The 13,709-nt window shown below is 35.6% G+C and overlaps 2 protein-coding genes across 3 annotated transcripts; one reads left to right on the top strand and one right to left on the bottom strand.

Annotated features, from left to right (window-relative positions):
* Window positions 1–698: 698 nt before the first annotated feature.
* LOC137819147 (uncharacterized) lies at window positions 699–4,595 on the bottom strand. Its single transcript, XM_068622911.1, has 3 exons — window positions 3,510–4,595; window positions 1,607–2,599; window positions 699–1,211 (listed from the first exon to the last, which is right to left on the bottom strand). The coding sequence occupies exons 1-3, from the start codon at window positions 4,593–4,595 to the stop codon at window positions 699–701; spliced, it is 2,592 nt and encodes an 863-aa protein (XP_068479012.1).
* A 946-nt stretch (window positions 4,596–5,541) lies between these two features.
* LOC137818617 (disease resistance protein RPV1-like) lies at window positions 5,542–9,396 on the top strand. Of its 2 annotated transcripts, XR_011082107.1 has the most exons (5): window positions 5,542–6,126; window positions 6,223–7,303; window positions 7,403–7,621; window positions 7,746–8,474; window positions 8,810–9,396. XR_011082107.1 is itself a non-coding variant. In XM_068622143.1 (4 exons), exons 1-4 carry the CDS (start codon window positions 5,621–5,623, stop codon window positions 9,254–9,256), a joined length of 2,253 nt encoding a protein of 750 aa, XP_068478244.1. In that variant the 5' UTR covers window positions 5,542–5,620; the 3' UTR covers window positions 9,257–9,396. The 2 variants fall into 2 exon arrangements, 1 of the variants encoding a protein (XP_068478244.1); XM_068622143.1 differs by lacking the exon at window positions 7,746–8,474.
* The last annotated feature ends 4,313 nt before the right edge of the window (window positions 9,397–13,709 follow it).

Here is a 13,709-nt window from a genome sequence, read left to right as displayed (position 1 = left end):
AGATATCTTTAATTCTCACAGTTCTCAAATATGGACTCACAGTTGTTGATAACTTAATTGATGAAAAATATACTGAGTTTTTGCTAGACTAACTTCCTCTTGGTGCATACTAATGAATGCTTTGATATCGTTTTCCTTCATCCCAAGCAAACGATCTAGGTCAACTTCATAGTCTTTGAGTATTTCATAATATTTTTTGTTGAAAGGTTCTTGCCAAATTGCCTAAGAGACGTTGATATGACCTAACTCAATAATGCACAACTTTATTATATCCCAACATGAACAAAGACATGTACGAATAATGTGAAAAAGATGAGGCAGAGCCTACAAGGAATGAGTGCAATAGCCATGAAACAAAAGAAATGGAAACGGATTTTTCAAATGATTAAAATGTAATAAATAAGTACTTAACGCATCAAACCAGATAAAGTAACATTTAAGAACAGTAGAAAGAAATATTGACTTTCTTCATGAACAACATAAGGAATTTCCAGAAAGAATGAGATGAATCAGAGGCATAACATTATGTGAGTGAGAGACACGTGTTAAAGAAGGAATATTTTGTATTGTTATTGAAAAAGAACGTTGCAACTTTTACATCATATATTGACATGGTGTGTGAAAAGAAAAGGATTATTGGACTAAACTAAAGCTAACTAAACCTTAGGCCCAACAAACCCAAAACATCAAAACCCCCCTCAAGCTGGTGGATGTATATTCAGAACACCAAGCTTGGTAACAAGTTTATGGAAAACTGCATAGTTGAGAGACTTTGTAAGAATGTCTGCTAGTTGTTCTTCAGAGCTTATGGGAAGAAGATGAAAAAGCCCATGCTGTAATTTCTCTCTTACTACATGGCAGTCAATATCCAGATGCTTGGTTCTCTCATGAAATCCGTTGTTGTGAGCTATATGCCTTGCCGACTGGCTGTCACAAAAGAGGCTTGCAGCATTGTTGACTTTGATGCAGAGATCTTCGAGAAGGTATACAAGACATTGTATTTCACAACATGTGGTGGCTAGAGCACGGTATTCAACTTCGGAGGATGATCTAGAAACGGTACTTTTCTTCTTGGTTTTCCAAGATATCAAGGAGTCTCCAAGGAAGATGCAAAAACCAGTGGTTGAGCGGCGTGTGGTGATACAAGTAGCCCAGTCTGAGTCACTAAAAGCTTTAAGTTGAGTGTCAGTACTTTTAGGAAAGAATATACCCTGTGATGGATAGGACTTGATGTATCTCAAAATTCTCTAAACAACTTGGTAATGAAGCTTTGATGGAACCTGGACAAACTGACTGAGGAATTGAACAGAGAAGCTAATATCTGGTCTGGTGTTCACAAGATATAATAACCTTCTAATGATTCTTCGGTATAGAGTTATGTTGTGTACTGGCAAACTTTGATAAAAAAGCTTGTCGTTCTTCTGTGTCATAGTAGTGTTTGCAGGTTTAACACCAAGCATACCTACATCAGTCAAAATATCGAGAGCATACTTTCTTTGGCATATATGTATACCCTTATGTGTTCTAGCAATTTCCAGACCCAAGAAAAAGTTGAGATGCCCCAAGTCTTTTATTTTGAAAGCAGAATTTAAAGAGTTTTTTTTACAATATCTATATCTTCTATATCATTTCCAGCAATCAATATATCATTCACATATATAAGTAAAGCAATAAAAGAAGTTTCACATTTTCTGATGAAAAGGGAATTATCAGCTCTGGATTGAACAAAGTTGATGTTGTAAAGAAAGGAACTTAACTTATCATACCATTGTTTGCTGACCTGTTTCAGACCATACAAAGCTTTGATTAACTTGCAAACCTGATTACTTTTCACTGTGGTGATACCAGGAGGCAAGCTCATGTAAACTTCTTCTTGTAGATCTCCATGCAAGAAAGCATTGTTCACATCCAGCTGTTCCAAGTGCCAATCCATAACAGCAGCTACAACCAAGATGGTGCGTATAGTTGTGAGTCTTGCTACAGGTGAGTAGGTGTCCATGTAGTTAATGCCTTCACGTTGTGTGTAGCCTTTTGCTACAACTCTTGCTTTGTATCGTTCAATTTTACCATCTGCCTTATGTTTGACTTTATACACCCATTTGCAGCCAATGGGAATCTTGTTGTGAGGAAGATCTACTATATGCCAGGTTTTATTTACTTCCAGTGCCTCTATTTCAGCTCTCATAGCTTCCATCCATTCAGGGTAGCATTTTTCCTCCTCATAACATTTTGGCTTAGTTTTAGAGGAGATAGACAAAGTATACTTTAGTTGTTTTTCAGATAAACTTTTATAGGACATAACCGAATCAAGAGGATAACGTACCTTTTCTTTCAATTTTTCTTCACATGGTGATATCATAAGCTGATGATGATAGTCTTCAAGAAATGTTGGTGTTCTCCTGGTTCTGGTGGACCGCCTCAATTGTTCTTGTTCTATGGAATTTCCAGCTTCATTTTGTATAGAGAGATCACCATGCATCATGTCTTCTCTTTGTGCAGTTTGGTTTTCTATCTCCCTTTGCACATGAGCATCATCATATGTAATTCTTGTGAAGTCATCGTCTTTTTGTGTGACAGCTTGATCAATTCTATTATGAAACTTGCCAAAAAAGGATTCATAGAAAATAACATTCCTAGATATAAAAACTTCTCTAGTTTGAATATCCATAACAACATAACCCTTTGTACCTTTTTTAAAACCAAGAAAAATACACTTACGTGCCCTAGGGTCAAGCTTATGTCTATTTTGTTCAAGAGTAGATGCAAAGCAATGACAAACAAAGACTTTAATATCAGAAATTCCATATGAGTTTGGATTTGGTGCTAGTTTTGGTGAGTTCTTAACTTAGAACATTGATCCAATTCTAAGAAAAAGTGCCTAACTATTGTCCAACTCAAGTTGATTCCTAAGAATGTCAAGAATCATTCTCTATATGGCTATTGGAATCACATCAAGGTGCAATATTATATAAGAGTTCATAAGGAGATTTGTTATGAATAACAGGGGAAAGAAGACGATTAATCATAAAAACAGAATGCAAAACAACATAACACCAAAAGACTTTGGGTAATCTGGACTGAAAAATAAGGCATCGAGTGATATTAAGAATATGTTGGTGTTTCCTCTCAACAATGGAGTTTTGTTGAGGGGTTTCATTACAAGAGGTTTGATGAATTATGCCTTGCCTTTCATAAAAATCTTTCCAATAGAACTCTTTACGGTTGCCAGTTCTAATTATTTTTACATTCTTGCTGAATTGATTTTTAACATAAACAACAAAACTTTGTTAAAGCTCTCTAGTTTCGCTTTTATTTTTCATCAGATGAACCCATGTATGCCTGCTAAAATCATCCACAATGGTTAAAAAATATTTATGACCATGCAAAGAAGGAGTACCTAGAGGTCTCCATATGTCTATGTGAATGAGATCAAAAACATTTTGACTATTTGTTTTACTAAGAGGAAAAGGCAATTTATGTTGTTTTGCAAGATGACAGGGAGCACAAACATTCTTATCATTGTAATGTATATCAAAATATTGCTTAGCTAAACAATCTAATATTCTATTTGAGGGATGACCCATCCTACAATGCCAACCATCCAGATTATTCACAGTATCAAAAGAATCAACATGTAAAGTGTACACAAAGTTGTTTTCTTCATCAGCATACAAATGATAGAGCCCATTTTGAATCTCAGCTTGACCAATCATCTTAAAGGAATTTTTCTCCTGAATTTGACAAATATTGTGAGTAAAAGCAAGTTGACAATTTAAAGAAGATATAAGGCGTTGACCATATATGATATTTAGGGTAAAATATGGAATAAACAGAACATTATGCAGAGTAATGTTTTTGGTTAGAAAAATAGTTCCAGCATGAGTAGCATACATATACTGATTGTTAGGTAGCTTGACCCTTACTGATTTTATTTTGTGATAGCTTATGAATAGGGAAATAGAGCAAGCTACGTGATCAGTAGCACCCGTGTCAAGAATCCAGAAAGACTTACCCTCTTTACTTGGATTTTGTTTTGAAGTTTCACCCATGGCATTGATTATGGTATGTTCTTTGCCTTTTGAATTTTGTATCATGTTAATGAGCTGTTGCAGTTGCTCAGGATTGAGGACTTCAAAGATTTTCTCATTGTGAATCTTAGCCTGTGAAAACTCTTCATTCTCACCATTACAATCCTCGTTTCTTTCAACAACATTTGCAGTGTAGTTCGTTCTCTGCTTCATCCATGGTGGAAGACCGTGTTTCGAATAGCATTCATCAGCGGTATGGTTCATCTTGTTACAGAAAGAGCATTGCTTCCCATAGTTCTTTCCTCTTGCTCTTCCTTGGTTGCGCCATCCATGATTAACCTTGTTGTTCGTTCTTTGGCTCTGATGATTGACGCTATTGAGCAAGATCTTTGTATCTATGCCTATATTCTCATTCAGATGCCTTTCTTGCTGCAGAACAAGGGAGAAGACGCGATTGATATTTGGTAGAGGTTTCATGAGTAAGACTTGCGTTTTGAGAGTGTTATAATTTTCTCCCAATCCTTTAAAGAAATACATAACCCGTTCGCAATCTCTGTAACTCGCCATCGTCTTCATCACATTACAACTGCATTTTACTTTGCAAATATAGGCTGGTAATGGTCGCAAAGAATCCAATTCCTCCCACAAAATCTTTGAGTTTGTGAAGTAATTTGTGATGTTCCGCTCTCCTTGTTTGATAGAATTGATTTCTTGTAAGAGATCAGAGGCGTAAAAGTGATAGCTTTTTGAGAATCATTCTTTAAGGTCTTCCCACAACTCCTTTGCATTGTCAATATACACGATTCTTTGCGCTATTTGAGTAGTCAGCGTGCGGTGATCCATGAAACGACCATGACGTTGCATCTTTCCTAGGCTTCGTATTTTTTGTCATCACGTGTTGGCAAGATATCACCATTAATGAATTTGAACTTGTTCTTTGAAAGTAGGGCTTGTTTCATAGATCGGCTCCAGGAGTGATAATTGGATCCGTCAAGTTGTGGCGTAACAAGAACCACACGTGGGTTTTCTCCTGGATGAAGATAGTAGGCACTGATAGGGTTTTGTTGATCATTTTGTTGGGTCACAGCCATGGAAAGGAACAAGGAAAATCAAGAAGCAAAGAAAGAGAAATTAAAGGGATGAAAGGGAAGAAGAAAACTGGTTAGACCCGCTCTAATACCATATTGACTTTCTTCATGAACAACATAAGGAACTTCCAGAAAGAAGGAAATGAATCAGAGACATAATATTGTCTGAGTGAGAGAAACGTGTAAAAGAAGGAATATTTTGTATTGTTATTGAAAAAAAACGTTGCAGCTTTTACATCATATACATGGTGTGTGGAAAGAAAAGGATTATTGGGCTGAACTAAAGCTAACTAAACCTTAGACCCAACAAACCCAAAACATAAAAAGGAAAAGCATAAAAAAATAAAAAAAAAGGGTACCTTTCCGGTGTGACCTACAAACTTTCGTAATTATTAGTGAAAAATATATTTTAGTAAATCAAAGTGGGCGTTGTCTAATTTCATCACTGGCTGAAGTAAGAAAGGTTCTGTGTTGCATTATTGATCCTCTTCTTTCTAACAGTTGATGACGTCATCAATTCCTCCCATGGAATTCGCTTCTTCATCATCCAAACTCCCAAGGAAGTACGATGTGCTCATAAACTTCAATGGAGAAGAAATCCAAAGAAAATTTGTTTCTCATCTCGATTCTGCCCTCTCTGCTGTTGGCTTCACCACTTTCCTTCACCACCCCAATGCACACAACCCACTTCACTTCCAACAACCTATTCTCAATCTCTCTCGTGTAGCCATTGTTGTTTTCACCACAGCCTATTCTCAATCTGCTTGGTGTCTTCATCAACTTCAACAAATCATCAAATGGCACCAAACTTATTGCAGACATGTTCTGCCCGTGTATTACGAAATTCAGCCATCTGATGTACGACTTCAGATGGGTGATTTTGGTAAAGCCTTCAAAGCAACTGCAGAGCAAGCATTCTCAGAACAAGAACTGGAGCATGGCATGTCCATGTGGAGCCGCGCACTCACCAAAGCTGCAAATTTATTTGGATGGGATGAGAGCAATTACAGGTAAATCACTCACTCAATCACCATAATTTAAGCATTCTGATTTAATTTTGGTAATACATGACATGACTTCTTTCATGATTGGTATTGAACTTGAAGGAGTGATGCTGAACTAGTCCACAAAATTGTTAAGACCGTTCTTCATTTACCAGTCTTGTCTGCTACTCAATTCCCAGTTGGATTACAGTCTCACGTGCAATATCTGATTGGAACTATCCAAAATAACACCGAAGTTTATACGATAGGGATAACTGGAGCGGGGGGATCTGGTAAAACCACCCTTGCCAAAGCAATCTACAATCAACTTAGTGCTACATTCACGGAGAAAAGTTTCATTGAAGATATTGCACATCTTAGTGAAACAAGATCGAATATTCGTTTAGATGAACAACTTCTTTTAGATGTCCTAAAAACAAAGGTTGAAATACCTAGCAATGAGATGGAGCGAAGAATGATTCGGGAAAGACTTTCTGGGAAAAGGGTGCTTATTGTACTTGACGATGTGCCTGAGTTTGATGCATCACTAGTATGGAAATGCGTTGAATGGTTCAGTGGAGGAACTGTAATAATCATTACAACAAGAGATGTAGACCTACCGAGGATTCTTCAAGTTGATTCTGTTTTTCGGTTAAAGCTAATGGACGAAGACGAGTCTCTCGAGCTTCTTAGTTGGCATGCATTTGGAGAAGCAAAACCAAAAGAAGAATACAATTACCTTGCAAAAAGTGTAGTTAGTCATTGTGGAGGACTACCTCTAGCTCTTGAAGTCATTGGAAATTGTTTATATGAAAGGACAAAAGAAGAATGGAATAGTGTTTTGTTAAAATTAGAGAAAATTCCCCTGCACGACATTCAACGGAAATTGAAAATAAGCTTCGATGGTTTACGCAATGAAATGGAAAAAGATTTATTCCTTGATATATGTTGTTTCTTCGTTGGTAAGGGCAGATCCTATGTTACCAAGATTCTAAATGGCTGTGGAGTAGATGCTGATACTGGAATAAGAGTTCTGATAGAAAGTAGCCTCATAAAAATTAAAAAGAACGACAAACTTGGAATGCATCCTTTGCTACAAGAAATGGGAAGAGAAATTATTAGTGAAATTTCAGAAGAAGAGTTTTGGATGGAGAGGAGGAGACTGCAGTTTGATGATGCAGAATATGTATTGACAGATAACTCAGTAAGAACATTCTTTATATATGCCTTTTAAAACTTCTCTTGGAAGTGTTTGCTTTCTCATTTTCAGTACATTTGTTATTCTTTGCTCTTTTTATCACAGGACCGTTGGGAATTGCCTGTGAAACTGCGTTCAGCCAGAAGAGAACCATCAAGACTGCTGAAACTCGATGGAAATTCTGAGTACATTTCTAGGAAACTGAGATGGATCAGTTTGCAACGGTCTTATTCAGAATACCCACGTGACGGCTTGCATCTGCATGATGCAATAGCGATTGACATAAAACACAATGATCTTCGACTCCTCTTGAAAGAACCTCAGGTTTTTTTATTAAGTGCCATTTTTTATTAAAACACAAAGCTAACTAAAACAAAAACAGTAACCTACTGCTGTTTCATTTTGATTTTCTTCTCTGATACTTGTAAAAAAAACTGTCCCGGTGTAGGTTTTGAGGTGGCTCAAAGTCCTTAATCTTAGTCACTCCAAGTATTTAATAGAAACCCCTAACTTTTCCGGATTATCAAGTCTTGAACAGCTCATTCTCAAAGATTGTCCAGGATTGCAAGAAGTACACCAATCTATTGGATGTCTGTCCAATCTTACACTGCTAAATTTGAAGGACTGTACAAGTTTGAGCAATCTCCCCGCAGAGGTATATATGTTGAAATCTTTAAAAACACTCATTCTCTCTGGGTGTTCTATGATTGACCTATTGGAAAAAGATACAGTGCAAATGAAATCCTTGATAACTCTAATTGCTGAAAACACTGCTGTTAAACAAGTTCCCTTTTCAATTGTGAGATAAAAAAGCATTGGATATATATCCCTACGTGGATTTGAGAGATTGCCACGTAATCTTTTTCCTTCTATCATTCGGTCTTGGATGTCCCCAACAACGATTTCCATATCTTATATTAATTCGTTTTGCATGGATATGGAGGATAATAGTTGGGATGATATGACGCCATTGCTTAGCAGCCTGGCAAATCTTCGAAGTGTTTTGGTGCAATGTGACACCGAGTTTCAACTGTCTAAGCAATTGAAAAATATTTTGGTAGAATATTTTGCAACTAATACAGAATCAGGAATTTCAAAGCAGCACTTCAGGTCTTCTTTGATTGGTGTTGGAGCATACCATGAATTCTTCAATGCTGTCAGCCATAACGTCTCTAAGGTTCTTCTCTAGCTTTCCCTTTGGTTTATCACCTTCACCCTGACTTTAGCAATTAAGAGAACACAAAATAATCCTAATGAATATCTAAGTACAGGGAAATTGATTTCGACTTTCTTGCTTTATTAGTTTCATGATTTATTCCTAACGATTGTAGAAATATAAACTGAAAGAGATGAACACAGATATGCATTCTAAATCCCTGACGACATGATGCTGATATAACACAACAAATTGTATTATATTTTTGTAATTTTTTATGACAAATAATGGTTGCAGAAGATAATTTGAATAGCAAAAATTATAAAAATGTCTAAGCTTTTTATCATATGGTACAGGTAACAGTAAGCAGTGAGTCATGTGATGTTTGTCTCCCAGTTGACAATGATCCTTATTGGTTGGGCCATATGGGTGAGGAACATTCTGTTTCTTTCACTGTGCCTTTAGATCGGGACTTGAAGGGAATGGTTTTGTGTGTTGTTTATTCATCAACCCCTGAAATAGACGCAACTGAATGTCTTAGAAATGTCTTAATTGTTAACTACACAAAGTGCACATTGCATATACACAACCATGGCACAGTAATTTCATTTAATTATATAGATTGGCAGGGTATATCGTCAAATTTAGGATATGGAGACAAGGTGGAGATTTTTTTGAGTTTTGGTCATGGATTGGTTGTCGAGAACACAGTTGTCTATCCCATATGTGGTGAATCAAAGCCAAAGGAAAATTGTCTCCTTAGATTCATAAAGAAAATTGTAATGTTATGTGACTTCAGGTAAGTCATTTATCTTCTTTTGAGAACAGCAGGATCCAGTTATGGAATTAATCATTGTTTCCTTGCTTCCACTTCATCTTTTTTCGTCTTTTCCAGTATAGCTTATTGTTAAGAAATTCATGTTTATTTTAGCCTTGTTTCTCACTCCTCAAATTGTTCTTCACTTCAGCTGTTTATCTTATTTGTTAGAGTCAAATAAGAACCTCAATACAAATGCAATGCATCGGTTTGACAAGTCATGATAATTTATGATACAAAGAGTTATAAAGTAGGATTTCAGATAGTTTTGATTATTGATAATGATCAACTACTCGATCGTACTTTACAACTTATCTTTCAATCTTTTTATTATTGAAATACTTTAAAGACTGTACTCATTTCAATCTATTTATATATTATCAAAATCTTCAAAATAATTTCTTTAATCTGGCCAACTTTATCCAAATATCATTTTCAAAAACCATATCCTATATTGCTAAAATTTTAATTACTTATTTAACTTTAAGGTATCTTCATTCCAAAGCTCATATATCAAATTATATAATTAAGATTTAAATCTTATAAGACTCACTCAAATATATCGATGCGGCATAAAAAGATAATATCCTAAGTTACAAAAATAAAAATTATTATTTTTCTATTTTGAATATATATATTTTTTGTCAAAAAAAAATAATGAAAGTGTGACTTATAAAACTCTTCCAAATTTTTTATACAAAATATTAAAAGTAATGTGGTACTGTGGAATCCGTATAAAATAAAATTAAAAATGTTATAGAAGACAAATGTTTACGAATCTATTCAAATATAAATGCTCTCTCTCTGCAGTTACTTTGATGTACGATGTGGTCATAAACTTTAATGGAGAAGAAATCCAAAGGAAATTTGTGTCTCATCTCGATTCTGCCCTCTCTGCTGTTGGCCTCACCACCCTAATGCACTCAACCCAATTCACATCCAACAACCTATTCTCAATCTTTGTCGTGTAGCAATTGTTGTTTTCACCAACTCCTATTCTCAATCTGCTTGGTGTCTTCTTCAGCTTCACCAAATCATCAAATGGCACCAAACTTATAGCCAACATCATCTGCCCGTTTATTACGAAATTGAGCCATCTGATGTACGTCACTCACTCAATCACCAAACTTAAGCTTTCTGATTTAATTTTGGTAATATTCTACGTCAAAGCTAATCCTACACATGAATTATTTTTTAACATTGAATCTGAAGTTCACATTAAGCCTTTTAGTGATTTAGATTGGACATCTTGTTCTAACACAAGACATTCTACTACTGACTATTGCATTTTCCTGGGCTATTCCCTTATTTCCTGGAAAACAAAGAAACAACATACTATTTCTCGGTCTTCTTCTAAAGCAGAATACAGAGCACTCGCGGCTACTTCTTGTGAACTACAATGGATCAACTATATACTTTGTAAAAACACCTGATCCAGCTACTCTCTATTGTAATCAATTGGCTCCCCACATAGCTCATAATCCCAGCTTTCATGGAAGAATGAAACACAATGACATTGAATGTCATGTGATTCGTGAGAAAATACAGGACACACACAAAGTGGAGGCTCAAATCTTTGTTTAAGTTTTTTCTAATGCACATATGCTTTTACCCTTTTGCACCTTTTTCATTTTACTACTTTACCCTTAAATCTTTTCTATCTTTTTCAATATGGTATTAAAGTCATTTCGAGTCTATCCTAGCGATTGTTTGTTGGGCTTATCAAGCCACCCGTTATTTAGCCGTTATCAGACCACCCATAATATATAGTCCTACACACGAGTTGGTAGCCTCGACGTGAACGGGTGTGTTGGAGATCCCACATTGACTAAAGATTAGGACATTTCATAGTATATAAGTGGGTGCAAACCTGATGTGACTTTCTTTTAGAATTGTACATTTTATAGGTTTAGGGTTTAGGGTTTATGATTTGGGATTTGGGTTTAGAGTTTATGGTTTAGGGTCTACGCAACTCCATTCGTCTTCTCTATCAAAAGTTATGAACGTTTAAAGTTTTTTCATGCTAATTTTTGCCAATTGCAAATTTATCACTCTTTTCTTCAATGTTAGGACTCCTCCCTCAAATATCAAGTAAATGAAGTTCCCAAAAACCCTAATACTAACTAATCAACATGTACATCCAAATATTTATTATAAAATTAATTAAAAAATTTAGGTTTAGGGAGGCACCGTGCACTAGTCATGGCAGCGTGTGTGTGTGGTGGAGGTGTTGGCAGCGTGCAAAGGAGAGATGTGTACGCGGGGGTTTGACCCATGGAGGAGAGGTTCGTAAGCGGTGCTGGTAGTCACAAGAAGGACTTGTGCCAATAATGGCGGTAGAGAGGAGCGGGAAATGGGAGAAGACGAAACGATGATGGTGCGACCAAGATGAAAGCGGTGGTGGCGGTGGCACGAGAAGGACGTAAGCAGCGTGGGCAGGGGACCTTTGGCTGGAAGTAGATGGCAGTGAAGAAAATAGTGAAGACAAAGAACGAAGTAGGTAGCGGGACAATGAAGAGTGAATAAATATGTTAAGTTGTGAGTGTAGGAAAAATAAATACCAAAATAACGATAGTTCACACGTAGATCGTCGTAATTTTTTGACTTCGATGCATATATAATGACGGTTCGCATAGGAAACCGTCGTTATTTTTCACATTTTGCAAATATAGCGACGATTCACTAGGGAATTGTCGTTATAAAACTACAAAATAATTATCACATTGCCACCACACATTTTTTAACGATGGTGTTATTATAATCAACTTTATATAGTGTCATATTAACAATTTGTACTAGTGTCTTTTACTAGATTTTCTGGTCAATGAAAATATCACTTTTGCATACTTACAAAGTCTCTTTGTGGTTTAAAATAGGCCAACAAACAGTGGTTTGCTAAGCTATCTTCTTCCCTTATTTCTTTTGGTTTTTCTCAATCTATGTCTGATTATTCTATTTTTTAAAAACTAAAAAATCTCTCATTGTTTCACTTGTTTATGTAAATGATATTATCCTTGCAAGAGATTCATTACAAGAAATTGAAAGAATTAAATACTTCCTAAATGATTCTTTTAAGATAAAAGATCTTGGTGAACTAAAATACTTCTTGGGTGTTGAAGTCGAAAGATCTAAGAAAAGAATTCATTTATGTCAAAGGAAATACGCCGTTGACATTTTGGAAGAAACTGGAATGCTAGGAAGTAAACCTTGTTTTACTCCTCTTATGTCTAACACTAAAGTTTTTTTTGAAACTATATATAAACTTCAAAATCCCAATCCTTATAGAATACTAATTGGAAAACTCCTATATCTCACCAACACTAAACCTGATATAACCTTTGTTATCCAACTCCTTAGCCAATTTGTTCAAGAACCTACAGTTTATTATCAACAAGATGTGCAAGATATTCTACGCTACATCAAAGCTAATCCTACGCATGAGTTATTTTTTAACGAGAATCTGAAGTTCACATTAAGGCCTTTAGTGACTCAGATTGGGCATCTTGTTCTAACACAAGACATTCTACCACTGAGTATTGCATTTTCCTAGACTACTCTTAATTTCTGGAAAACAAATAAACAACACACTATTTCTAGGTCTTCTTTTGAAGCAAAATACAGAGCACTCGCGGCTTTTGCTCGTGAACTACAATGGATATCAACTATATACTTTGTACAAACACCTGATCCTGTTACTCTCTATTGTGATAATCAATCGACTCCCCACATAGCTCATAATCCTAACTTTCATGAAAGAACGAAACACATTGACATTGAATGCCATGTGATTCGTGAGAAAATACAAGACAAATTCCTGCATCTCCTACATATTCAATCTTCTGATCAACTAGTAGACATGTTTACAAAAACCCTACAATGGATTCCCTTCCAAAATTTTGTGAACAACCTTGATATGATGAATATACATCATCCAGCTTGAGGGGAGGATATTGAGAAAGTAATACACATATCCACTCATATAAGTTTATTATTTTAGTTTTTGTAAAAGCCTATAAAAAGGGAAACATCTCTTTATTATAAGTGTGATATACAATAACAAAAGTAAAAACAGAGTTTCTTTTTATCTTGTTACTTGCTATTCCTTCTACTTCTTCTCCGATCGCTGCAACTCTTACACTCTAGGGAGCCATCAAGTTTCCTCTCTTCTTCTTTTTGAAACACACAATAGAGGCTCAAATCTTTATTAAAGTTTTTTCTAATGAACATATTGCTTTTACCCTTTAGCTCCTATGTAATTTTACTATTTTACCCTTAAATCTTTTCTATATTTTTCTATAGATGATGATGTTATAAGCTTTTTCGTAGTTATTAGTCTAATATATTTTGTTTGTGATTCAGAGTGGGCGTTGGTCTAATTTCTTCACTGGCTAAAGTAAAAAAAGTTTCATTGATGGTACATTGATGGTGTTAACGCGCTT

The sequence above is a fragment of the Phaseolus vulgaris genome, chromosome 10 (genome assembly GCF_000499845.2).
Source record: "Phaseolus vulgaris cultivar G19833 chromosome 10, P. vulgaris v2.0, whole genome shotgun sequence".
Taxonomy (NCBI): Eukaryota; Viridiplantae; Streptophyta; class Magnoliopsida; order Fabales; family Fabaceae; genus Phaseolus; species Phaseolus vulgaris.
This window is presented reverse-complemented; position numbering and strand designations above follow the sequence as displayed.